Genomic DNA, 27471 nt, shown 5'->3' on the forward strand with positions numbered 1-27471 from the left:
CGAACGGCATAGGCAAGATGCAGTAGATGGTATAGCGTACAGTATATACGTATGAGATGAGTAATGTAGGGTATGTAAACATTATATAAAGTGGCATTGTTTAAAGTGGCTAGTGATACATTTATTGCATCAATTCCATTATTAAAGTGGCTAGAGATGAGTCAGTATGTTGGCAGCAGCCACTCAATGTTAGTGATGGCTGTTTAACAGTCTGTTGGCCTTGAGATAGAAGCGGTTTTTCAGTCTCTCGGTCCTCGCTTTGATGCACCTGTACTGACCTCGCCTTCTGGATGATAGCGGGGTGAACAGGCAGTGTCTCGGGTGGTTGTTGTCCTTGATGATCTTTTTGGCCTTCCTGTGACATCGGGTGGTGTAGGTGCCCTGGCTTTAGCCTGGGCCCCTGGTCTGGCCTTAGCCTGGGCCCTGTGCCCCTGGTCTGGCCTTAGCCTGGGCCCTGTGCCCCTGGTCTGACCTTAGCATGGGCCCCGGGCCCCTGGTCTGGCTTTAGCCTGGGCCCTGTGCCCCTGGTCTGGCCTTAGCCTGGGCCCTGTGCCCCTGGTCTGGCTTTAGCCTGGGCCCTGGGCCCCTGGTCTGGCCTTAGCCTGGGCCCTTGGTCTGGCCTTAGCCTGGGCCCTGGGCCCCTGGTCTGGCCTTAGCCTGGGCCCTGTGCCCCTGGTCTGACCTTAGCATGGGCCCTGGGCCCCTGGTCTGGCCTTAGCCTGGGCCCTGGGCCCCTGGTCTGACCTTAGCCTGGGCCCTGTGCCCCTGGTCTGGCCTTAGCCTGGGCCCTGGGCCCCTGGTCTGGCTTTAGTCTGGGCCCTGTGCCCCTGGTCTGGCCTTAGCCTGGGCCCTGTGCCCCTGGTCTGACCTTAGCATGGGCCCCTGGTCTGGCTTTAGTCTGGGCCCTGTGCCCCTGGTCTGGCTTTAGCCTGGGCCCTGGGCCCCTGGTCTGGGCTTAGCCTGGGCCCTGTGCCCCTGGTCTGGCCTTAGCCTGGGCCCTGGGCCCCTGGTCTGGCTTTACCCTGGGCCCTGTGCCCCTGGTCTGGCTTTAGCCTGGGCCCTGGGCCCCTGGTCTGGCCTTAGCCTGGGCCCTGGGCCCCTGGTCTGACCTTAGTCTGGGCCCTGGGCCCCTGGTCTGGCCTTAGCCTGGGCCCTGGGGTCAGTGTGTTCAGTCTGGTTGAGTGTGCCACAAAATACACATCGTGTTAACTAAATATCAAGCTATTTTTGGAGGGGAAGAGAGCAGAAAAGCATGTAGGGATGAATTTGTGTAGCATCAGTGTGTATATGTCAGCTCCTCCCTTCAATCCAGCTTCTGTTATGGGGGCTTCTGGGAAACAGGGAGAAGGAAGGGGAGGGCTTTCTTTTCAAAAAGCGGTTCTTTGACTGAAGAACTTCTGGTTCTCTGAGCCGGAGGACAAAAAATAAGAGAACAGGACCCTCTTGTGTGCTGTACTGCTGTTGATGCCTGAGGGGTGAGGGGATAGGGGGCTGTTCCAGAGCAGACGGGATACTCAGGGAGTTGACGATAAGGTTTGTCTCATTACACTGACTGAATACACATAGTCTGTTTTTTAGGTAGAAACTCATTGGCGTGTACTTGTAAGGTATTTTTAAGAGAGGAGGGGTTGTCACAGGTGACTGCATTTTTTTAAACCCAGTTTGAAGTTCTATTTGTGCGGCTGACGAGGTAAGACGTTATCATTCCCATTTTAGGCTTACTTTACCATGAAGGTTAATGGGATATAGCCTGCTGGTGAAAATTGCAAACTTGTAAAACAAATAGTTAGTATAGAGGAAGTAATGTACGAGGAGCATTGCAGGAATGTAAGCATGTTTTTCAACAAATATGTAAACTAAACAATCCTAAAAATCCCAGAGAGTTAGACAAACATTGTAACGACAGAGGGAAATCCAAGATACGGATGTTGATTTGAAACATCTCAATCTGTCCAAGTTTTCAAGTTGTTGGAGCAGTTTCACTAGAAACGCTAGTCTATATGTTCTTCCCTCCTCTCTTTTCTTCCCTCCTCTCCAGAGCAAGCCCAGCTCAGGTCATACCTCCCATCCTCTATGCGTTATCTTCCTACTGTTGTCTATACTGCCAGGGGTGTTGCCTGTTGTAATCTTCTACCCATTAGTTTGAACTCCACTCTTAGATCTGCTGTTGTTGGCTCAAAAGAGAAGCCCACTATGGTCTGCTCACTCAGTGCTTTTAGTTCACATGTCAATTCCATAAACTTGAATAACCCCTCGGTTTTCAAATAACGTAGAGAGTTTGGGCTGTCGCACGATAGCTACCAATCTTACAGTCATATCAACTACACCATTATCAATCATCAGACAGGGCCTGCAACTGCCTGTTGAACGTAGCTTGTTTGAGTTGGAGTTTCCATGTGCCTTTAAAAATGGTAAAGGACTTGTGTTGATACATCTGAACATTAGGAGTGTAGTTCCTGAACTGGATTACATTAAGATCTGGGCTATTCAGACGAATCTGGACATTATAGTATTGACTGAAACTTGGATTTCTGGGGACATTCTGTACTCTGATATTAATATTGAGGTTATCATGTGTTCAGAGCTGACAGACAGGGTGATAGAGTGGCCATTTTTATTAAAAAATTAAAAATCTTGACTGAAATCCATTTCCCTTGCCAATTTTTTTTGTCTTTCTGCTATCTTTAATCGTTTGTCTGGGGAAAAATGTATCCATAACTGTTATAGGGGTCTACCATCTTCCCTCGGCTAACCTTTATGCACTCAAGGAGTTAACAAGTTTGTTGTCTTCTTTAACTAAATAAAAAGTTATTATCCTGGGTGACCTAAATTATGATTGGGAAATGCAGGCTTCAGACAATCTAATAAACATGTGTAATGATCTAAACCTAGCCCAGCTGGTAACTATACGGCCCAACCCTAGAGATCCCGCAAAAAAACGGTGATTGATCTTATTTTAACGAATACACCAGAGAAATATGTTTCTACTGGTGTCCCCACCCAAGACGTTGTTTGTGTAACGAACGTCGTCGGGAGAAGGAGAAGACCAAGGTGCAGCGTGGTAATTATTCATAATACTTTTAATAAATACGAATACTTGAACAAAAAACAACAAAACGACAAACGAACAGTTCTGCAAGGTGCAATACACAAAACAGAAAACAACTACCCACAAACACAGGTGGGAACAGGCTACCTAAGTATGGTTCTCAATCAGAGACAACGATTGACAGCTGCCTCTGATTGGGAACCATACCAGGCCAAACACATAGAAATACAACACACAGAACAAAATATAGAATGCCCACCCCAACTCACGCCCTGACCAACCAAAATAGAGACATAAAAAGGATCTCTAAGGTCAGGGCGTGACAGTTAGAGATGTTAGAATACCCAAATCAAAGCCGTGTGACATCACAAAGAGGAACTTTAAAAACTTCAGTGAACAGGCTTTTTTTTTTACATTATCTTTATTTTAGTGACCTTGATTGTATTTCAGCTATTACCTAACCTGATTTAGCTTTTCAGCTTCTTTGCAGATGTCAAATAAAATAAAATAAAATTTTATTGGTCATATACACGTGATTAGCAGATGTTACTGTGGGTGTAGCGAAATGCTTGTGCTTCTAGTTCCAACAGTGCAGTAATATCCAATAAGTCAAATCTAACAAATTACACAACATATACCCAATACACACAAATCTAAGTAGGAATGAATTAAAACTATATACAATTGAAGTCAGAAGTTTACATACACCTTAGCCAAATACATTTAAACTCAGTTTGTAATAATTCCTGACATTTAATCCGAGTACAAATCCCCTGTCTAAGGTTAGTTAGGATCACCACTTTATTTTAAGAATGTGAAATGTAAGAATAATAGTAGAGAGAATGATTTATTTCAGCTTTTTATTCTTTCATCACATTCCCAGTGGGTCAGAAGTTTACATATACTCAATTAGTATTTGGTAGCATTGCCTTCAAATTGTTTAACTTGGGTTAAACGTTTCGGGTAGCCTTCCACAAGCTTCCCACAATAAGTTGGATGATTTTTGGACCATTCCTCCTGACAGAGCTGGTGTAACTGAGTCAGGTCTGTAGGCCTCCTTGCTCGCACACGGTTTTTCAGTTCTGCCCACACATTTTCTATAGAATTGAGGTCAGGGCTTTGTGATGGCCTCTCCAATACCTTGTCTTTGTTGTCCTTAAGCCATTTTGCCACAACTGTGAAAGTATGCTTGGGGTCATTGTCCATTTGGAAGACCCATTTGCTACCAAGCTTTAACTTCCTGACTGATGTCTTGAGATGTTGCTTCAATATATCGACATAATTTTCCTTCCTCATGACGTGATCTATTTTGTGAAGTGCACCAGTCCCTACTGCAGCAAAGCACAACATGATGTTGCCACCCCCGTGCTTCACGGTTGGGATGGTGTTCTTCGGCTTGCAAGCATCCCCCTTTTTCCTCCAAACATAATGATGGTCATTATGGCCAAACAGTTCTATTTTTGTTTCATCAGACCAGAGGACATTTCTCCAAAAAGTACGATCTTTGTCCCCATGTGCAGTTGCAAACCGTAGTCTGGCTTTATTATGGAGGTTTTGGAGCAGTGGCTTCTTCCTTTCTGAGCGGCCTTTCAGGTTATGTCGATATAGGACTCGTTTTACTGTGGATATAGATACTTTTGTACCCGTTTCCTCCAGCATCTTCACAAGGTCCTTTGCTGTTGTTCTGGGATTGATTTGCACTTTTCGCACCAAAGTACGTTCATCTCTAGGAGACAGAAGGCGTCTCCTTCCTGAGCGGTATGACGGCTGCATGGTCCCATGGTGTTTATACTTGCGTACTATTGTTTGTACAGATGAACGTGGTACCTTCAGGCGTTTGGAAATTGCTCCCAATGATGAACCAGACTTGTGGAGGTCTACAATTTGTTTTCTGAGGTCTTGGCTGATTTCTTTTGATTTTCCCATGATGTCAAGCAAAGAGGCACTGAGTTTGAAGGTAGGCCTTGAAATACATCCACAGTTACACCTCCAATTGACTCAAATGATGTCAATTAGCCTAACAGAAGCTTCTGAAGCCATGACATCAAGGTGTTTAAAGGGACAGTCAACTTAGTGTACGTAAACTACTGACCCACTGGAATTGTGATATAGTAAATTATAAGTGAAATAATCTGTCTGTAAATAATTGTTGGAAAAATTACTTGTGTCATGCACAAAGTCCCGCCAAAACTATAGTTTGTTAACAAGAAATGTGTGGAGTGGTTGAAAAACGAGTTTTAATGACTCCAACCTAAGTGCATGTTAACTTCCGACTTCAACTGTACGTATATGGACGAGTGATGTCAGAGCGGAACGGACTAAGATACAGTAGAATAGTATAAAATACACTATATACATATGAGCTAAGTAATGCCAGATATATAAACATTATTAAGTGGCTAAGATACCGTAGAATAGTATAGAATACAGTATATACATATGAGAAGAGTAATGCCAGATATATAAACATTATTCAAGTGACTAGTGTTCCATTCCTTAAAGTGGCAGCCTCTAATGTGCTAGTGTTGGCTGTTTAACAGTCTGATGGCCTTGAGATAGAAGCGTTTTTTCAGTCTCTCGGGTCCAGCTTTGATGCATCTGTACTGACCTCGCCTTGTGGATGATAGCGGGGTGAACAGGCAGTGGCTCGGGTGGTTGATGTCCTTGATGATTTTTTTGGCCTTCCTTTGACATCGGGTGCTGTAGGTGTCCTGGAGAGCAGGTAGTTTGCCCCCGGTAACCACCTTCTGGAGAGCTTGTGGTTGCGAGCAGTGCAGTTGCCGTACCAGGCGGTGATACAGCCTGACAGGATGCTTTCAATTGTGCATCTGTAAAAGTTTGTGAGGGTTTTAGGTGACAAGCCAAATTTATCTAGCCTCCTGAGGTTGAAGAGGCTCTGTTGCGCCTTCTTCGCCACACTGTTTGTGTGGGTGGTCCATTTCAGTTTGTCAGTGATGTGTACGCCAAGGAACTTGAAGCTTTCCACCTTCTCCACTGCGTTTCCCGTCGATGTGGATAGGGGGGTGCACCCTCTGCTGTTTCCTGAAGTCCACGATCATCTCCTTTGTTTTGTTGACGTTGAGTGAGAGGTTGTTTTCCAGGCACCACACTCCTCCCTGTAGGCTGTCTCGTCATCGTTGGTAATCAAGCTTACTGCTGTTGTGTCATCTGCAAACTTGATGATTGAGTTGGAGGTGTGCTTGGCCACGTAGTCATGGGTGAACAGGGAGTGGAGGAGGGGGCTGAGCACGCACCCTTGTGGGGCCCCAGTGTTGAGGATCAGCGGAGTGGAGGTGATGTTTCCTACCTTCACTACCTGGGGGCGGCCTGACAGGAAGTCCAGGACCCAGTTGCACACGGCGGGGTTCAGAACCAGGGACTCGAGCTTACTGATGAGCTTGGAGGGTACTATGGTGTTGAATGCTGAGCTATAGTCAATTATCAGCATTCTTACATAGGTATTCCTCTTGTCCAGATGGGATAGGACAGTGTGCAGAGTGATGGCGATTGCATTGTCTGTGGATCTATTGGTGTGGTAAGCAAATTGAAGTGGGTCTAGGGTGGCAGGTAAGGTAGACGTGATATGATCCTTGACTAGTCTCTCAAAGCACTTTATGATGACAGAGGTGAGTGCTACGGGGCGATAGTCATTAAGTTCAGTTAGCTTTGCCTTCTTGGGTACAGGAACAATGGTGGCCATCTTGAAGCATGTGGGGACTGCGGACTGGGATAGGGAAAGATTGAATATGCCCGTAAACACACAAGCCAGCTGGTCTGTGCATGCTCTGAGGACTCGGCTAGGGATGTCGTCTGGGCCTGCAGCCTTGCGAGGGTTAACACATATACATTTTTTACTCTTATCAGCCATGGAGAAGGAGAGCCCACAGTCCTTGGTCGCGGGCCGTGTCGGTGGCACTGTGTTATCCTCAAAGCGAGCAAAGAATGTGTTTAGTCTGTCTGGAAGCAAGACGTCGGTCTCGGTGACGTGGCTGGTTTTACTTTTGTGGTCCGTGAATGTCTGTAGACCCTGGAACATGCGACTCTACTTTATCTCTATACTGACGTTTGGCTTGTTTGATTGCCTTGCGGAGTGAATAACTACACTGTTTATATTATGCTATATTCCCCGTCACCTTGCCATGGTTAAATGCAGTTGTTCGCGCTATAGTTTCGCGCGAATGCTACCATCTGTCCACAGTTTCTGTTTAGGGTAGGTTTTAATAGTCAGAGTGGGTACTACATATCCTATACACTTCCTTATATACTCAGTCAACGTATCTGTGTATGAGTCCAGATTATTTTTGCAATCTACCTGGAACATATCCCAGTCCGCGTGATCAAAACAATGTGGAGTGTGGATTCTGATTGGTCTGACCAGTGTTGAATAGTTCTTAGCATGAGTACTTCCTGTTTGAGTTTCTGCCTATAGGAAGGGAGGAGGAAGATGGAGTCATGGTCAGATTTGCCAAAAGGAGGGCGGGGGAGGGTTTTGTAAGCATTCCGGAAGTTTGAATAGCAATGGTCGAGAGTCTTAGCAGCGCGAGTAGTACCATCGATATGTTGATAGGACTTTGGCAGCCTAGTCCTCAAATTTGCTTTGTTAAAATCCCTAACTACAATAAATGCAGCCTCGGGATATGTGGTTTCCAGTTTGCATAAAGTCCAGTGAAGTTCTTTGAGGGCCATCGTGGTATCGGCGTGAGGGGGGATGTAAACGGCTGTGGCAATGACAGAGGAGAATTCTCTTGGTAGATAATATGGTCGGCATTTGATTGTGAGGTATTCAAGGTCGGGTGAACAAAAAGACTGGAGTTCCTGTATGTTCCTAAAATTACACCATGAGTCATTAATCATGAAACGCACCCCTCTGCACTTCTGCTTCCCGGAGAGATATTTATTCTTGTCTGCGTGATGTACTGAGAATCCTGCTGGCTTTACTGACTCCGACAGAGTATCCTGAGTGAGCCATGTTTCCGTGAAACAAAGTATGTTACAGGTGCCGATGTCTCTCTGGAAAGAAATCCTTGCTCTAAACTTATCAACTTTGTTATCCAAAGACTGAACATTAGCAAGTAATATACTCGGAAGCGGTGGGTGGTGTGCGCACCTACTAAGTCGAACCAGCAGGTCGCCTCGAGTGCCTCTCCTCCACCGGCGATGTTTTGGGACGACCTCTGGAATAAGTTCAATTTCTGTGGGGAGAGGGAACAAAGGATCTGCTCCAAGGAAGTCGTAATCCTGGTCGTAATGATGGTAGCTCTGGTGAGTTACCGCCCCTCTAATATCCAATACTTCTTCCCGGCTGTATGTAATGACACAAAACATTTACTGAGCTAATAATGTAAAAAATAGTACATAAAAAAACGAAATACTGCGAAGTTTCCTAAGAGCTAGTCGCGATGCTGCCATCTCTGTCGGCGCCATCATCATGTTGTAATTCTTCAATACTATTTTGGATAATCATGCTCCCTTCCAAAAATTAAGGGTTAAAGGTAGATTGAAATCCTGGTACACTCTGGAATTATCAAAACTAATTCACAAAAGAGATAATGCTTGGGTCAAGGCCAGGAACACAGACTGTCAAGTTTGTAAGGAACTGAGGAATCATTGTGTAAAACAAATCAGAAAGTCTAAATCTGCTTATTATGTAACCTCTCTTTCAGATTGTATTGGGAAGCCAGCTAAATTCTGGAACACTGTCTAATCCATGAAGAGTTCTACTTCCTCCTCTCTGCCACAACAAATGTATTCAGACACTGCCTCATTACGGAAAAAATGCCATCATTGATGCATTTAATCACCATTTTATTTTAGCTGGCTATCTCTTTGAAAGAACTTCTAAACCTATTCACAATGCTATTGGGCTGGATGCTGATTGGGGAAATTTGCTGAATGATCAGAGAAATCGTAGTCAAATATTTTCTTTTTGAAGTCCTGGATGCTTTGCTAGCAATGGACAACATGATATCCACAGGAGCCGACCAATTGGATCCTTGTCTGTTTAAGTGTGCAGCGCCCATCATTGTCGGTTCAATAACACACATTTTTTATTCAACATTGTTCTCAGGAAATATTCCAAAAGTATGGAAATCAGCTCTTGTTCTGCCACTCCATAAGGACGGGTATAGTAGTGATCTTAATCATTATCGCCCCATTTCAAGGCTTCCTTGTCTAGTTAAGATTTTCGAATCCTTGGTAAATGTACAACTTTGCTTGTTTTTATCTGAGAAATGTACACTGCTCAAAAAAATAAAGGGAACACTTAAACAACACAATGTAACTCCAAGTCAATCACACTTCTGTGAAATCAAACTGTTCACTTAGGAAGCAACACTGATTGACAATAAATTTCACATGCTGTTGTGTAAATGGAATAGACAACAGGTGGAAATTATAGGCAATTAGCAAGACACCCCCAATAAAGGAGTGGTTCTGCAGGTGGTGACCACAGACCACTTCTCAGTTCCTATGCTTCCTGGCTGATGTTTTGGTCACTTTTGAATGCTGGCGGTGCTTTCACTCTAGTGGTAGCATGAGACGGAGTCTACAACCCACACAAGTGGCTCAGGTAGTGCAGCTCATCCAGGATGGCACATCAATGCGAGCTGTGGCAAGAAGTTTGCTGTGTCTGTCAGCGTAGTGTCCAGAGCATGGAGGCGCTACCAGGAGACAGGCCAGTACATCAGGAGACGTGGAGGAGGCTGTAGGAGGGCAACAACCCAGCAGCAGGACCGCTACCTCCGCCTTTGTGCAAAGAGGTGCAGGAGGAGCACTGCCAGAGCCCTGCAAAATGACCTCCAGCAGGCCACAAATGTGCATGTGTCTGCTCAAACGGTCAGAAACAGACTCCATGAGGGTGGTATGAGGGCCCGACGTCCACAGGTGGGGGTTGTGCTTACAGCTCAACACCGTGCAGGACGTTTGGCATTTGCCAGAGAACACCAAGATTGGCAAATTCGCCACTGGCGCCCTGTGCTCTTCACAGATGAAAGCAGGTTCACACTGAGCACATGTGACAAACGTGACAGTCTGGAGACGCTGTGGAGAACGTTCTGCTGCCTGAAACATCCTCCAGCATGACCGGTTTGGCGGTGGGTCAGTCATGGTGTGGGGTGGCATTTCTTTGGGGGGCCGCACAGCCCTCCATGGGCTTGCCAGAGGTAGCCTGACTGCCATTAGTTACCGAGATGAGATCCTCAGACCCCTTGTGAGACCATATGCTGGTGCGGTTGGCCCTGGGTTCCTCCTAATGCAAGACAATGCTAGACCTCATGTGGCTGGAGTGTGTCAGCAGTTCCTGCAAGAGGAAGGCATTGATGCTATGGACTGGCCCGCCCGTTCCCCAGACCTGAATCCAATTGAGCACATCTGGGACATCATGTCTCGCTCCATCCACCAACGCCACGTTGCACCACAGACTGTCCAGGAGTTGGCGGATGCTTTAGTCCAGGTCTGGGAGGAGATCCCTCAGGAGACCATCCGCCACCTCATCAGGAGCATGCCCAGGCGTTGTAGGGAGGTCATACAGGCACGTGGAGGCCACACACACTACTGAGCCTCATTATAACTTGTTTTAAGGACATTACATCAAAGTTGGATCAGCCTGTAGTGTGGTTTTCCACTTTAATTTTGAGTGTGACTCCAAATCCAGACCTCCATGGGTTGATAAATTTGATTTCCATTGATAATTTTTGTGTGATTTTGTTTGTCAGCACATTCAACTATGTAAAGAAAAAAGTTTGAGCAGTGTATATTGAATGTAAACCAATCAGGGTTTGGATTTGGATTGATATGGATTTGATGTTTAAAAAACATATGGATGAGCTGGTTAAGAAGCGAAGATTTAAAGTTAGCTTTTTCGACAGAAACAGATTGTGTATTTCTCTAAGCAGTAGGAAGCAGATTATTCAGTAAACCTTTTTTATCTGTTCTTGATTATGGTGATGTTATTTATCAAAGTGCAGCTGCTACTACTCTTTCACCTTTGGATGTACCGTAGTGCCCTTCGTTTTGTTACAGGTGACAGTTTTGATACTCAGCACTGTATCCTGTATCAACATTTTTGGCTGGACTTCGCTAAAGACCCGTAGATCTCTACATTACTCCCTTTTTGATTACAAGGCCATCTTCATAAACTTCCGTCTTATCTAACTTTGCTGTTGAAGTATAGACACCTTGTCTATACTTCACAGGATTGGTGAACTACTGAGGTTCCGAGGGTCTCCACCGAGTTTTGTAAATCTGTTTTTAGTTTTAATGCACCTTATTGCTGGAACACATTAAAAATACGTGTAATCATGATGTTCTGGTTCCGTTCGGTCAATTTAAAGTATTGATTGGGATTTATTTGTGGAGGAATGTAACGTTTTTTGGGGGTGATTTGTGATGTTTTATTTGTGCGTAGCATATAATGTGTATATTTATATTGTATTATATAGGGCACATTTGTAAAAGAGACCTAGGTCTCAATATGTCTTCCCTGTTAAAATAAAGGTTCAATAAAAATGACTACATCTCTCTTTTCCTCCCTCCTCTCCTCACATCTCTCTTTTCCTCCCCCCTCTCCGCACATCTCTCTTTTCCTCCCCCTCTCCTCACATCTCTCTTTTCTTCCCTCCCTCCCTCCCTCCTCTCCTCACATCTCTCTTTTCTTCCCCCCTCTCCTCACATCTCTCTTTTCCTCCCCCCTCTCCTCACATCTCTCTTTTCCTCCCCCTCTCCTCACATCTCTCTTTTCTTCCCTCCCTCCCTCCCTCCTCTCCTCACATCTCTCTTTTCCTCCCCCCTCTCCTCACATTTCTCTTTTCCTCCCCCCTCTCCTCACATCTCTCTTTTCCTCCCCCTCTCCTCACATCTCTCTTTTCTTCCCTCCCTCCCTCCCTCCTCTCCTCACATCTCTCTTTATCTCCCTCCTCTCCTCACATCTCTCTTTTCCTCCCCCCTCTCCTCACATCTCACTTTTCCTCCCCCCACATCTCTTTTCCTCCCTCCTCTCCTCACATCTCTCTTTATCTCCCCCCTCTCCTCACATCTCTCTTTTCCTCCCTCCTCCCCCCACATCTCTCTTTTCCTCCCCCCTCAGCATTCCGTTTTCTCCACGGCTTCTTTTCCTTCTCTATTTCTCCTCACGGTGGGATGTTATAATCTATTATCAGGACACTATGGACACAGGAACTCTTGTCTTTGACCATTCCAACACAACGATTACACAGTAAACTTCGACTCTGGATGTTGTTCTGGGTCGTATAGGCCTAGACCTCTCCCAGAGCAAATAGGAGACTTAAAAGCCACAAGGATGTAGCCAATCCTTTGTCCTAGTCAAGGTTTAAAAGCCACAAGGATGTAGCCAATCCTTTGTCCTAGTCAAGGTTTAAAAGCCACAAGGATGTAGCCAATCCTTTGTCCTAGTCAAGGTTTAAAAGCCACAAGGATGTAGCCAATCCTTTGTCCTAGTCAAGGTTTAAAAGCCACAAGGATGTAGCCAATCCTTTGTCCTAGTCAAGGTTTAAAAGCCACAAGGATGTAGCCAATCCTTTGTCCTAGTCAAGGTTTAAAAGCCACAAGGATGTAGCCAATCCTTTGTCCTAGTCAAGGTTTAAAAGCCACAAGGATGTAGCCAATCCTTTGTCCTAGTCAAGGTTTAAAAGCCACAAGGATGTAGCCAATCCTTTGTCCTAGTCAAGGTTTAAAAACCACAAGGATGTAGCCAATCCTTTGTCCTAGTCAAGGTTTAAAAGCCACAAGGATGTAGCCAACGACGGGTATAGTAGTGATCTTAATCATTATCGCCCCATTTCAAAGCTTCCTTGTCTAGTTAAGATTTTAGAATCCTTGGTAAATGTACAACTTTGCTTGTTTTTATCTGAGAAATGTATATTGAATGTAAACCAATCAGGGTTTGGATTTGGATTGATATGGATTTGATGTTTAAAAAACATATGGATGAGCTGGTTAAGAAGCGAAGATTTAAAGTTAGCTTTTTCTACAGAAACAGATTCTGTCTTTCTCTAAGCAGTAGGAAGCAGATTATTCAGTAAACCTTTTTTATCTGTTCTTGATTATGGTGATGTTATTTATCAAAGTGCAGCTGCTACTACTATTTCCTCCCTCCCTCCTCTCCTCACATCTCTCTTTTCCTCCCTCCTCTCCTCACATCTCTCTTTTCCTCCCCCCTCTCCTCACATCTCTCTTTTCCTCCCCCCTCTCCTCACATCTCTCTTTTCCTCCCTCCTCTCCTCACATCTCTCTTTTCCTCCCTCCTCTCCTCACATCTCTCTTTTCCTCCCCCCTCTCCTCACATCTCTCTTTTCCTCCGCCCTCTCCGCACATCTCTCTTTTCCTCCCCCCACATCTCTCTTTCCTCCCCCCACATCTCTCTTTTCCTCCCCCCTCTCCTCACATCTCTCTTTTCTTCCCTCCCTCCCTCCCTCCTCTCCTCTCATCTCTCTTTTCCTCCCCCCTCTTCTCTCATCTCTCTTTTCCTCCCCCCTCTTCTCTCATCTCTCTTTTCCTCCCCCCTCTCCTCACATCTCTCTTTTCTTCCCTCCCTCCCTCCCTCCTCTCCTCACATCTCTCTTTTCCTCCCCCCTCTCCTCACATCTCTCTTTTCCTCCCCCCTCTCCTCACATCTCTCTTTTCCTCCCTCCTCTCCTCACATCTCTCTTTTCCTCCCTCCTCTCCTCACATCTCTCTTTTCCTCCCCCCTCTCCTCACATCTCTCTTTTCCTCCCTCCTCTCCTCACATCTCTCTTTTCTTCCCTCCCTCCCTCCCTCCTCTCCTCACATCTCTCTTTTCCTCCCCCCTCTCCTCACATCTCTCTTTTCCTCCCTCCTCTCCTCACATCTCTCTTCCCCCCCCCTCTCCTCACATCTCTCTTTTCCTCCCTCCTCTCCTCACATCTCTCTTTTCCTCCCTCCTCTCCTCACATCTCTCTTTTCCTCCCCCCTCTCCTCACATCTCTCTTTTCCTCCCTCCTCTCCTCACATCTCTCTTTTCCTCCCCCCTCTCCTCACATCTCTCTTTTCCTCCCCCCTCTCCTCACATCTCTCTTTTCCTCCCTCCTCTCCTCACATCTCTCTTTTCCTCCCCCCTCTCCTCACATCTCTCTTTTCCTCCCCCTCTCCTCACATCTCTCTTTTCCTCCCTCCTCTCCTCACATCTCTCTTTTCCTCCCTCCTCTCCTCACATCTCTCTTTTCCTCCCCCTCTCCTCACATCTCTCTTTTCCTCCCTCCTCTCCTCACATCTCTCTTTTCCTCCCCCTCTCCTCACATCTCTCTTTTCCTCCCCCTCTCCTCACATCTCTCTTTTCCTCCCTCCTCTCCTCACATCTCTCTTTTCTTCCCTCCCTCCCTCCTCTCCTCACATCTCTCTTTTCCTCCCCCCTCTCCTCACATCTCTCTTTTCCTCCCTCCTCTCCTCACATCTCTCTTTCCCCCCCCCTCTCCTCACATCTCTCTTTTCCTCCCCCCTCTCCTCACATCTCTCTTTTCCTCCTCCTCTCCTCACATCTCTCTTTTCCTCCCTCCTCTCCTCACATCTCTCTTTTCCTCCCCCCTCTCCTCACATCTCTCTTTTCCTCCCCCTCTCCTCACATCTCTCTTTTCCTCCCTCCTCTCCTCACATCTCTCTTTTCCTCCCCCCTCTCCTCACATCTCTCTTTTCCTCCCTCCTCTCCGCACATCTCTCTTCTCCTCCCTCCTCTCCTCACATCTCTCTTTTCCTCCCTCCTCTCCTCACATCTCTCTTCTCCTCCCTCCTCTCCTCACATCTCTCTTTTCCTCCCTCCTCTCCTCACATCTCTCTTTTCCTCCCCCTCTCCTCACATCTCTCTTTTCCTCCCTCCTCTCCTCACATCTCTCTTTTCCTCCCCCCTCTCCTGACATCTCTCTTTTCCTCCCCCTCTCCTCACATCTCTCTTTTCCTCCCTCCTCTCCTCACATCTCTCTTTTCCTCCCTCCTCTCCTCACATCTCTCTTTTCCTCCCCCTCTCCTCACATCTCACTTTTCCTCCCCCTCTCCTCACATCTCTCTTTTCCTCCCTCCTCTCCTCACATCTCTCTTTTCTTCCCTCCCTCCCTCCCTCCTCTCCTCACATCTCTCTTTTCCTCCCCCCTCTCCTCACATCTCTCTTTTCCTCCCTCCTCTCCTCACATCTCTCTTTCCCCCCCCCTCTCCTCACATCTCTCTTTTCCTCCCCCCTCTCCTCACATCTCTCTTTTCCTCCCTCCTCTTTTCACATCTCTCTTTTCCTCCCTCCTCTCCTCACATCTCTCTTTTCCTCCCTCCTCTCCTCACATCTCTCTTTTCCTCCCCCCTCTCCTCACATCTCTCTTTTCCTCCCCCTCTCCTCACATCTCTCTTTTCCTCCCTCCTCTCCTCACATCTCTCTTTTCCTCCCCCCTCTCCTCACATCTCTCTTTTCCTCCCCCTCTCCTCACATCTCTCTTTTCCTCCCTCCTCTCCTCACATCTCTCTTTTCCTCCCTCCTCTCCTCACATCTCTCTTTTCCTCCCTCCTCTCCGCACATCTCTCTTCTCCTCCCTCCTCTCCTCACATCTCTCTTTTCCTCCCTCCTCTCCTCACATCTCTCTTTTCCTCCCCCTCTCCTCACATCTCTCTTTTCCTCCCCCTCTCCTCACATATCTCTTTTCCTCCCTCCTCTCCTCACATCTCTCTTTTCTTCCCTCCCTCCCTCCCTCCTCTCCTCACATCTCTCTTTCCCCCCCCCTCTCCTCACATCTCTCTTTTCCTCCCTCCTCTCCTCACATCTCTCTTTCCCCCCCCTCTCCTCACATCTCTCTTTTCCTCCCCCCTCTCCTCACATCTCTCTTTTCCTCCCTCCTCTTCTCACATCTCTCTTTTCCTCCCTCCTCTCCTCACATCTCTCTTTTCCTCCCTCCTCTCCTCACATCTCTCTTTTCCTCCCCCCTCTCCTCACATCTCTCTTTTCCTCCCCCTCTCCTCACATCTCTCTTTTCCTCCCTCCTCTCCTCACATCTCTCTTTTCCTCCCCCCTCTCCTCACATCTCTCTTTTCCTCCCTCCTCTCCTCACATCTCAGTGAAATGCTTACTTACAAGCCCTTATCCAACAATGCCGTTTTAAGAAAAAAAGTGTCAAGAAAGTATTTACTAAAATAAACTGAAGCAAAAAACAAATACAATTAAAAATTTAAATAGAAAAATAACAAATAATTAAGGAGCAACAATAAAATAACAGTAGCAAGGCTACATAGAGGGGGTACCGGTACAGAGTCAATGTGTGGTTAGTCAAGGTAATTGAGGTAGTATGTACATGTAGGTTGGGGTAAAGTGACTATACATAGATAATAAACAGAGAGAAGCAACAGCGTAAAAATGGGGGTGGGGGGGACAATGCAAATAGTCCGGGTAGCCATTTGATTAGCTGTTCAGGAGTCTTATGGCTTGGGGGTAGAAGCTGTTAAGAAGCTTTTTGGACCTAGACTTGGTGCTTATGTCAGTATCCAGAGCCACATTCAATATGGCACAATGCTGTGAAATGTTCCAATTACAGAGATCTCTCTCTGAAAAGTAAAGTAAGGAATCGTGTCAGCTTTTTATCTCTGCGACAGTCAGTACATTGCACCTTTGTGAACGCAACCCGTGGTACACAGGAGGCTGCTGAGCGGGAAACGGCTCATAATAATGGCTGGAACGGAGCGAATGGAATGGCATCAAATACATGGAAATCATGGAAACCATGGGTTTGATGTATTTGATACCATTCCAACCATTCTGCTCCAGCCATTACCACGAGCCTGTCCTCCCCAATTAAGGTGACATCAACCTCCTGTGCCAGAGTATGCAGGAGCTGCAGTCTGTCTGTCTGTCTGTCTGCCAGGTGGTGATCGTGTCCTACGCAGAAATGTTGCGAAACCACGCCCAGTCTGTGAAACTGACCACAGTATTTTACTCACACGCAATGATCGGCTTGCAGTTAATCACTGTCTCTATTTAAACTGTGTTCCCCGTCCACTTCATGGTGGCAGACAGACAAACAGACAATTAGTTGTCAGAGAGCCAGGGGTTTAGTCTCATGCCTGGCATGCTTGGGGTCAGTGGTGAGGGAGGCCGTGGATGGGGATGGTGAGGCAGGCGGATGGTGCCTGTCCTGGTGTCCACACAGTGGCGTAGTGAACATGATAAGCACAGTCTCATGTCAGCTGTCCAAATAGTTCCCAGTCGTAGCGGAAGAGGAGATTGGGAAAGTGTGCAAACAGCCCTTTTATTGAAGAGGGAGAACACACTCCGCAGTTACAAAGGTTCTTCATGTTTATCAGTCTGATTTGCAGACTAATGAAAACAGACTGGCTTTGAGGCGGTAAATAGAGTGTACTGACATGGACAGGGACACACAGACAGGGACACACGGACACACGGACAGGGACACACAGACAGGGACACACGGACACACGGACAGGGACACACGGACAGGGACACACGGACAGGGACACACGGACACACGGACAGGGACACACGGACAGGGACACACGGACACACGGACAGGGACACACGGACATGGACACACGGACACACGGACAGGGACACACAGACAGGGACACACGGAAACACGGACAGGGACACACGGACAGGGACACACGGACATGGACACACAGACAGGGACACACGGACAGGGACACACGGACAGGGACACACGGACAGGGACACACGGACATGGACACACGGACACACGGACAGGGACACACGGACAGGGACACACGGACACACGGACAGGGACACACGGACAGGGACACACGGACATGGACACACAGACAGGGACACACGGACAGGGACACACGGACAGGGACACACGGACATGGACACACGGACACACGGACAGGGACACACGGACAGGGACACACGGACACACGGACAGGGACACACAGACAGGGACACACGGACAGGGACACACGGACAGGGACACACGGACACACGGACAGGGACACACGGACAGGGACACACGGACATGGACACACGGACATGGACACACGGACACACGGACAGGGACACACGGACAGGGACACACGGACACACGGACAGGGACACACGGACATGGACACACAGACAGGGACACACGGACAGGGACACACGGACACACGGACAGGGACACACGGACAGGGACACACGGACATGGACACACGGACAGGGACAGGGACACACGGACATGGACACACGGACAGGGACACACGGACAGGGACACACGGACATGGACACACGGACATGGACACACGGACAGGGACACACGGACATGGACACACGGACAGGGACACACGGACAGGGACACACGGACACGGACACACGGACACGGACACACGGACAGGGACACACGGACAGGGACACACGGACATGGACACACGGACAGGGACACACGGACACGGACACACGGACACGGACACACGGACAGGGACACACGGACAGGGACACACGGACATGGACACACGGACAGGGACACACAGACATGGACACACGGACAAGGACACACGGACATGCGTGGCCACTTCTGAGGATTTACATTAGCTGGTGGATTTGTCCTCAGTATACCTGAGTGGGTGTCTTTTTTACTTCTGTTTCTTACCTTAGTTCATGAGTCAGAGAGAGGGGTGTGTGTGTCTGTGTGTGTAAGAGCAGAGCAACCATGTGTTCCCGTGTTGACATGTTCTTAGTTACCATGCCATGAGACATGCACCTCATGTTTATAGCCAAGTTCATGTTGTGAAACACAGTAGGATCATGGGCGTGTTACTAGAAGGATTACCTCCGTTACACAACCAACCATCTAGAGGTTCTGGAGCAGAAAAAACACCTGACAGCAAAGCTCCTGTCACTCAAACACACCAAGAATCCTCTAGTGTGTGCTTGCTACTCCCTACGTACTGGGTTTCTGACTGTGTGTGTACCTGTGTGTTGGTAGACAGGGAAGGGGGAGCCCCATGTCTTCAAGGAGAAGACCTTTAAGAAGAACCGTCAGTGTGGGGTGTGTCGTCAGAGTGTGGACAACACGGGGTCCTTTTGCCGAGGTGAGTCTCTCTCTCTCTCTCTCTCTCTCTCTCTCTCTCTCTCTCTCTCTCTCTCTCTCTCTCTCTCTCTCTCCACCCTCTTCCTCCATAGAGGATACAGTTTAGCTGTCAAGGAGTGAGATGTCAAGGACCCTCAGACCAGCTAACATGCTACATAGAATACACCAAATTAACCTGACTAATGCTTCCCTTCTGTCTCCCCACCCTCTCTGTTGCCATCCTTCTCTCTCCAGTGTGTAAAACAGCCACTCACAAGAAATGCGAGGCAAAGGTAAGACTCCAAACCGATTCACTCCTGCGTAACTTACCCAACTTATTCTACACTCTTAGAAAAAAAGGTGCTACCAAGAGCTGTCCCCTTTGAAGAACCCTTTTTGGTTCCAGGTAGAACCCTTTCCACTGTTATACATGGAACCAGAAAGAGTTCTACCTGGAACCAAAAAGGTTACTTCTATAGGGACAGCCAAAGAACCGTTTTGGAATCCTTTTCTCTAAGAGTGTACCCTCCCTGTCCCTGCTATGAGCTAGTAGCCATTGATGTGACCGACTGCACCCAAGCCCCATTTGAAAGGGTCATTGATGCCCAGCTTTGGCCAGGGGCAGGCAGAGACTTGGCAGACTGCAGCGGCTGGCGCCATGCGTTATGGAAGAAGGCATGTGGCAGAGATTGCTTTCCAGTCTTCGTACCATCTATTTCCATTTGAGGAAATAGCCCTAGAGGATAAGGGGATGGGTTTGAAAAGTAGCAAACCAATACAAATCCATAGCCAGTTGGTTTTTTAATATTAGTTTAATCTTTGAAGATTTCTATCAAGGAATGGGCACGAAATGGTCTGCAGTAGACCTGGCATAGTATGTAGGTCACTCTTGTTCTGTGGATTGTAAAGCCCTGGCTCTGTTTCCTCAAAACAATGCTGTTGGTCAGGAAGATACTATTTCCACACTGTTGTGTTCTGTTTGGGCTCTGTTGTTTGTGACCTGGTTGTGTTTTGTATAGGCTCGGTTGTTTGTGACCTGGTTGTGTTTTGTATAGGCTCGGTTGTTTGTGGCCTGGTTGTCTTTTGTATAGGCTCAGTTGTTTGTGACCTGGTTGTGTTTTGTATAGGCTCGGTTGTTTGTGGCCTGGTTGTCTTTTGTATAGGCTCAGTTGTTTGTGGCCAGGTTGTGTTTTGTATAGGCTCGGTTGTTTGTGGCCTGGTTGTCTTTTGTATAGGCTCAGTTGTTTGTGGCCTGGTTGTGTTTTGTATAGGCTCAGTTGTTTGTGGCCAGGTTGTGTTTTGTATAGGCTCGGTTGTTTGTGGCCTGGTTGTCTTTTGTATAGGCTCAGTTGTTTGTGACCTGGTTGTGTTTTGTATAGGCTCGGTTGTTTGTGACCTGGTTGTGTTTTGTATAGGCTCGGTTGTTTGTGGCCTGGCCTGGATGTGTTGGGATCTGGAAATGATAGCTGCATAGCTGAGGGTGGGCTGTTGACTGGTGGTGGCCGATGCAATGTCCCGGCAGTGATAGCCATCGGTCCTGCCCAGGAAGGGAGAGGCCAGGCCAGCCTCTGGGGGTGTGGGACTCTGGCCTCTCAACTGGCCTTAAGAGCCAGTGCTGAGGGGGCTCAACCATGAAAGGTTGGGATTTAGGAAGCTCTGATCCAAGGGAGCTGCCTGGGGCTCATTGAAACCACAAGCAGAAGTGCAAACACAATCTGAAAATACACATGCTACAACATCCGTCTGGCCTTGAGGGTTTTATAAATTATTGTCCATGAAAATCTGTCTGATTTCAATAAAAAGCCCCTATGTTATGCTAGTCAATAGAGGCTATTTTAATAACCTTAGCTTTACCACAGTCATTGAGAATGAAAGAGAGAGAGGGAGACATATGAACAGAGGGAGAGAGAAACATCGTGTTCTGAGAGCTTGACCTGAGCTTGCAGGTCAGTTTCTGGCCAGATCTTGTTGTGTTCACCTTGTTTTCTGTAATTAGAACAAGACCTTGAACACTGTTAGGCTGTTCTCTACAAGACCTTGAACACTGTTAGGCTGTTCTCTACAAGACCTTGATCACTGTTAGGCTGTTCTCTACAAGACCTTGAACACTGTTAGGCTGTTCTCTTCAAGACCTTGAACACTGTTAGGCTGTTCTCTACAAGACCTTGAACACTGTTAGGCTGTTCTCTACAAGACCTTGATCACTGTTAGGCTGTTCTCTTCAAGACCTTCAACACTGTTAGGCTGTTCTCTTCAAGACCTTGAACACTGTTAGGCTGCTCTCTACAAGACCTTGATCACTGTTAGGCTGCTCTCTACAAGACCATGAACACTGTTAGGCTGTTCTCTACAAGACCTTGAACACTGTTAGGCTGCTCTCTACAAGACCATGAACACTGTTAGGCTGTTCTCTACAAGACCTTGCACACTGTTAGGCTGTTCTCTACAAGACCTTGAACACTGTTAGGCTGTTCTCTACAAGACCTTGAACACTGTTAGGCTGTTCTCTACAAGACCTTGAACACTGTTAGGCTGTTCTCTACAAGACCTTGAACACTGTTAGGCTGTTCTCTACAAGACCTTGAACACTGTTAGGCTGTTCTCTTCAAGACCTTGAACACTGTTAGGCTGTTCTCTACAAGACCTTGAACACTGTTAGGCTGTTCTCTACAAGACCTTGAACACTGTTAGGCTGTTCTCTACAAGACCTTGAACACTGTTAGGCTGTTCTCTACAAGACCTTGAACACTGTTAGGCTGTTCTCTTCAAGACCTTGAACACTGTTAGGCTGTTCTCTTCAAGACCTTGATCATATTTGGCTGCTTTTCACTTTGATCCTGAGCGTCTTAGTTGGGTATGTAATACCTCCGTTTCCTGTCACGTTCTTTCTCCATGAATCTGGAGGAATCCTCATTCACTAGGCATCTGTGAACCCCTGTACTGTCATTATGACTAAATTGACAACCTTTTACAGACAAGTGTTGCTATAAGCCTTGTGACAAAGTAAAAAATCGAAACAAATCAAATTGAATATGTCACATGCTTCGTAAACAACAGGTGTAGACTAACAGTGAAATGCTTACTTAGGGGCCCTTCCCAACAACGCAGAGAGAAAAAAATAGCACAAGGAATAAATACACAATGAGTAACGATAACTTGGCTATATATACAGGGCACCAGTACCGAGTCGATGTGGAGGGGTACGTGGTACTTGAGGTAGATATGTAGATACTGTATGGGTAGGGACAAAGTGACTAGGCAACAGGATAGATAATAAGCAGTAGCAGCAGCGTACAGTGGGGAGAACAAGTATTTGATACACTGCCGATTTTGCCGATTTTCCTACTTACAAAGCATGTAGAGGTCTGTAATTTTTATCATAGGTACACTTCAACTGTGAGAGACGGAATCTAAAACAAAAATCCCGAAAATCACATTGTATGATTTTTAAGTAATTAATTAGCATTTTATTGCATGACATAAGTATTTGATACATCAGAAAAGCAGAACTTAATATTTGGTACAGAATCCTTTGTTTGCAATTACAGAGATCATACGTTTCCTGTAGTTCTTGACCAGGTTTGCACACACTGCAGCAGGGATTTTGGCCCACTCCTCCATACAGACCTTCTCCAAATCCTTCAGGTTTCGGGGCTGTCGCTGGGCAATACGGACTTTCAGCTCCCTCCAAAGATTTTCTATTGGGTTCAGGTCTGGAGACTGGCTAGGCCACTCCAGGACCTTGAGATACTTCTTACGGAGCCACTCCTTAGTTGCCCTGGCTGTGTGTTTCGGGTCGTTGTCATGCTGGAAGACCCAGCCACGACCCATCATCAATGCTCTTACTGAGGGAAGGAGGTTGTTGGCTAAGATCTCGCAATACATGGCCCCATCCATCCTCCCCTCAATACGGTGCAGTCGTCCTGTCCCCTTTGCAGAAAAGCATCCCCAAAGAATGATGTTTCCACCTCCATGCTTCACGGTTGGGATGGTGTTCTTGGGGTTGTACTCATCCTTCTTCTTCCTCCAAACACGGCGAGTGGAGTTTAGACCAAAAAGCTCTATTTTTGAATCATCAAACCACATGACCTTCTCCCATTCCTCCTCTGGATCATCCAGATGGTCATTGGCAAACTTCAGACGGGCCTGGACATGCGCCTGCTTGAGCAGGGGGACCTTGTGTGCGCTGCAGGATTTTAATCCATGACGGCGTAGTGTGTTACTAATGGTTTTCTTTGAGACTGTGGTCCCAGCTCTCTTCAGGTCATTGACCAGGTCCTGCCGTGTAGTTCTGGGCTGATCCCTCACCTTCCTCATGATCATTGATGCCCCACGAGGTGAGATCTTGCATGGAGCCCCAGACCGAGGGTGATTGACCATCATCTTGAACTTCTTCTATTTTCTTCTATTTTCTAATAATTGCGCCAACAGTTGTTGCCTTCTCACCAAGCTGCTTGCCTATTGTCCTGTAGCCCATCCCAGCCTTGTGCAGGTCTACAATTTTATCCCTGATGTCCTTACACAGCTCTCTGGTCTTGGCCATTGTGGAGAGGTTGGAGTCTGTTTGATTGAGTGTGTGGACAGGTGTCTTTTATACAGGTAACGAGTTCAAACAGGTGCAGTTAATACAGGTAATGAGTGGAGAACAGGAGGGCTTCTTAAAGAAAAACTAACAGGTCTGTGAGAGCCGGAATTCTTACTGGTTGGTAGGTGATCAAATACTTATGTCATGCAATAAAATGCAAATTAATTACTTAAAAATCATACAATGTGATTTTCTGGATTTTTGTTTTAGATTCCGTCTCTCACAGTTGAAGTGTACCTATGATAAAAATTACAGACCTCTACATGCTTTGTAAGTAGGAAAACCTGCAAAATCGGCAGTGTATCAAATACTTGTTCTCCCCACTGTATGTGATGAGTCAAAAGAGTTGGTGCAACAGGGGATAAAATTCAGATAGTCTGGGTAGCTATTTCGTTAACTATTTATCAGTCTTATGGCTTGGGGGTAGAAGCTGTTCAGGGTCTTGTTGGTTCCAGACTTGGTACATCGTTACCGCTTGCCGTACGGTAGCAAAGAGAACACTCTATGAGTTGAGTGGCTTGAGTCTTTGACAATTTTTAGGGCCTTCTTTTGACACCGCCTGGTATAGAGGTCTTGGATGGCAGGGAGCTCGGCCCAGGTGATGTACTGGGCCATACGCACTACCCTCTGTAGCTCCTTACGGTCGGATGCCAAGCAGTTGCCATACCAAGCGGTGATGCAGCCAGTCAAGATGCTCTCAATGGTGCAGCTGTAGAACTTTTTGAGGATCTGAGGGCTCATGCCAAATATTTTCTGCCTCCTTAGGGGGAAGAGGTGTTGTCGTACCTTCTTCACAACTGTGTTGGTGTGTGTGGATCATGATTATTCCTTAGTGATGTGGAGACCAAGGAACTTGAAGCTCTCGACCCGCTCCACTACAACCCTGTGGATGGGGTTGTGCTTGGCACTGCGTTTCCTGTAGTCCACGATCAGCTCCTTTGTCTTGCTGATGTTGAGGGAAAGGTTGTTGTCAGGTCTTTGACCTCCTCCCTATAGGCTGTCTCATCGTCATCGGTGATCAGGCCTACCACCATCGTGTAGTCAGCAAACTTAATGATGGCGTTGGAGTCGTGTGCGACCACACAGTCATGGGTGAACAGGGAGTACAGGAGGGACTAAGCACGCACCCCTGAGGGGCCTCCATGTTGAGTGTCAGTGTGGCGGATGTGTTGTTGCCTACCCTCACAACCTGGGGGTAGGCAACAAGGATCCAGTTGCAGAGGGAGGGGTTCAGTCCCAGGGTACTGAGCTTAGTGATGAGCTTGGAGGGCACTATGGTGTTGAACGCTGAGCTGTAGTCAATGAACAACATTCTCACATAGGTGTTCCTCTTATCCAGGTGGGATAGGGCAGTGTGGGGTGCAATCAAGATTACGTCATCTGTGGATCTGTTGGGGCGATATGCAAATTGGATTGGGTCCAGGGTGTCTGGGATGATGGTGTTGATGTCATGACCAGCCCTTCAAAGCATTTCATGGCTACAGATGTGAGTGCTACGGGGCGATAGTCATTTAGACAGGTTACCTTAGTGTTCTTGGGCACAGGGACTATGGTGGTCTGCTTGAAACATGTAGGTATTGCAGACTGGGTCAGGGAGAGGTTGAACATGTAATTGAAGACACTTGCCAGCTGATCAGCGCATGCTCTGAGTACACGTCCTGGCAATCCATCTGGCCCCAAGGCCTTGTGAATGTTAACCTGTTTAAAGGTCTTACTCAAATCGTCTACGGAGAGCGAGATCACACAGTCGTCCAGAACAGTTACTTCACTGTCCTGTCAGTGCTCCCTCAGGAAAAGCACTTCATCTTCTCTTCCCAGAATAAAGCATTTCCTGGAAAATAAAGTGACCAGAATAAAGAAGTCTGTGTACTTCTCTCTATGGCTTCCCCTCTTGTTTCTCTCTGTGGCTTCCTCTCTTGTACTTGTCTTGTGGAGTTGCTGTCAGTCATCCAAGCACGAAGTCAACAACCTACAGCTGACTCATCTCTTTCATGAACAATCCCACTTCAAAAATACACAAATACACCAAAACAGTGTTTTATTTCAGCGTGTTCTCTGTGTAGAGAACAATTTATCTGTGAGCTGGAGTTGTCCACAGGGATTGAAGGGTTAAGGGTTGGGTAACGTTGCCCATGATGAGCTGCCCAAATATGTCAGGAAGAAAGACATTTCTCCTATTTTAGGAGGAATAGTCTAAATTTGTTTATGTTAAAATCAACAACAGGAAGTGTAGAATAGAAATAGAATGGCTGTCTCATCATCGTTAGGGAGTCAGAGTCACCACCCTGTCACAGAGTCATGATAATTGCCGGGGGAGATAGAGTGGCTTGTTTTTAATGTGGTCATACCAATGAGTGAGTCAGTGTGATGCTGATCAGCGTTAAAACCATAAGCATGACAGCTGACTTAGCAGGTCTGGGGTTCTGCCAGATGACCCTTGGTGGACGGGAAATAAGCCAGGGTAATTGGCCACTGTCCTGTTATTTTCTGTTCTGAGTGCTGAAAAGTCTCCCTATCATCCCAAGAATGTCTTCTACCTCTCTCCGCCAAAGTCAGAGGCAGACCATGGAGATGTGTTTGGTGCCGTAGAGTCACGTCCAGGATATTGCCATTTATAGGTTCATAAAGACAATGAACTGACTACTATGGGATTTTTCCAATGTTGATCTCTGGCAATCTCGCCTTGCAGATTTTTTCAGTTCTGTTTATTTACCACTGTTTATTTTTGTCCAGCATTGCTCTTTGAATACTTGTTTCACTTGGAGGAGGGGTGGAGGAGAGGAGGGGGTTGTTGTAGTCACTGTTAACACTGGCTCCATGACTGGGAGGAGGGGAGGAGGAGAGGGGAGGAAGAGGGTTGTTAACACTGGCTCCATGACTGGGAGGAGGGGAGGAGGAGAGGGGAGGAAGAGGGTTGTTGACACTGGCTCCATGACTGGGAGTCCCACACAGTAATTACCGATACCAGAGGGACACATGTGACCTCTGTCGTATATGTTCTGTTCTGTCCTGTACCCACCCTCAGCTGTTTGGAGAGAGAGGGAGGGAATGAGAGAGCGAGAAAGAGAGAGCGAGTGAATGGAAGATGGAAGGAGGGAAGGAGGGATGGGGAGAGGGATGGGCAGAGAGAGACAGGAGGAGAGCTGGAGAGAGAGAGAGAGAGAGAGAGATGAAGAGAAAGAGGAAAAAAGAGAGGGAGCGGGAGACATATTATGGACAGAGTGTAAGCCAGATGGATAAAGAGATAATACCTTACAGCAGTCCTGGGCTTTTGAGGGCCCCAACCAATGAAGGGACATTATTAGGTCTGCTTCTGAACACTTATTAGGTCAGCTTCTGAACGCTCATTAGGTCTGCTTCTGAACGCTCATTAGGTCTGCTTCTGAACGTTCATTAGGTCTGCTTCTGAACACTTATTAGGTCTGCTTCTGAACACTTATTAGGTCTGCTTCTGAACACTTATTAGGTCTGCTTCTGAACACTTATTAGGTCAGCTTCTGAACGCTCATTAGGTCTGCTTCTGAACACTTATTAGGTCTGCTTCTGAACACTTATTAGGTCTGCTTCTGAACGCTCATTAGGTCTGCTTCTGAACACTTATTAGGTCTGCTTCTGAACACTTATTAGGTCAGCTTCTGAACGCTCATTAGGTCTGCTTCTGAACGCTCATTAGGTCTGCTTCTGAACGCTTATTAGGTCTGCTTCTGAACGCTCATTAGGTCTGCTTTAGAACGTTCATTAGGTCTGCTTCTGAACACTTATTAGGTCTGCTTCTGAACGCTTATTAGGTCTGCTTCTGAACGCTCATTAGGTCTGCTTCT

At 47.0% G+C, this 27471-nt stretch overlaps 1 protein-coding gene across 3 annotated transcripts in view; it reads left to right on the forward strand.

The window, feature by feature from the left end:
• LOC139557787 (tensin-2-like) overlaps positions 1 to 27471 on the forward strand; it is a 69983-nt gene that overhangs the window by 9399 nt on the left and 33113 nt on the right. For all 3 annotated transcript variants that reach the window (XM_071372970.1, XM_071372969.1, XM_071372971.1), the window contains exons 2-3: positions 18982 to 19087; positions 19321 to 19358. In XM_071372970.1, coding sequence (XP_071229071.1) covers positions 18982 to 19087; positions 19321 to 19358 — 144 coding nt within the window. The remainder of the gene's footprint in view (positions 1 to 18981; positions 19088 to 19320; positions 19359 to 27471) is intronic.

The sequence above is a fragment of the Salvelinus alpinus genome, chromosome 28 (genome assembly GCF_045679555.1).
Source record: "Salvelinus alpinus chromosome 28, SLU_Salpinus.1, whole genome shotgun sequence".
Classification (NCBI taxonomy): domain Eukaryota; kingdom Metazoa; phylum Chordata; class Actinopteri; order Salmoniformes; family Salmonidae; genus Salvelinus; species Salvelinus alpinus.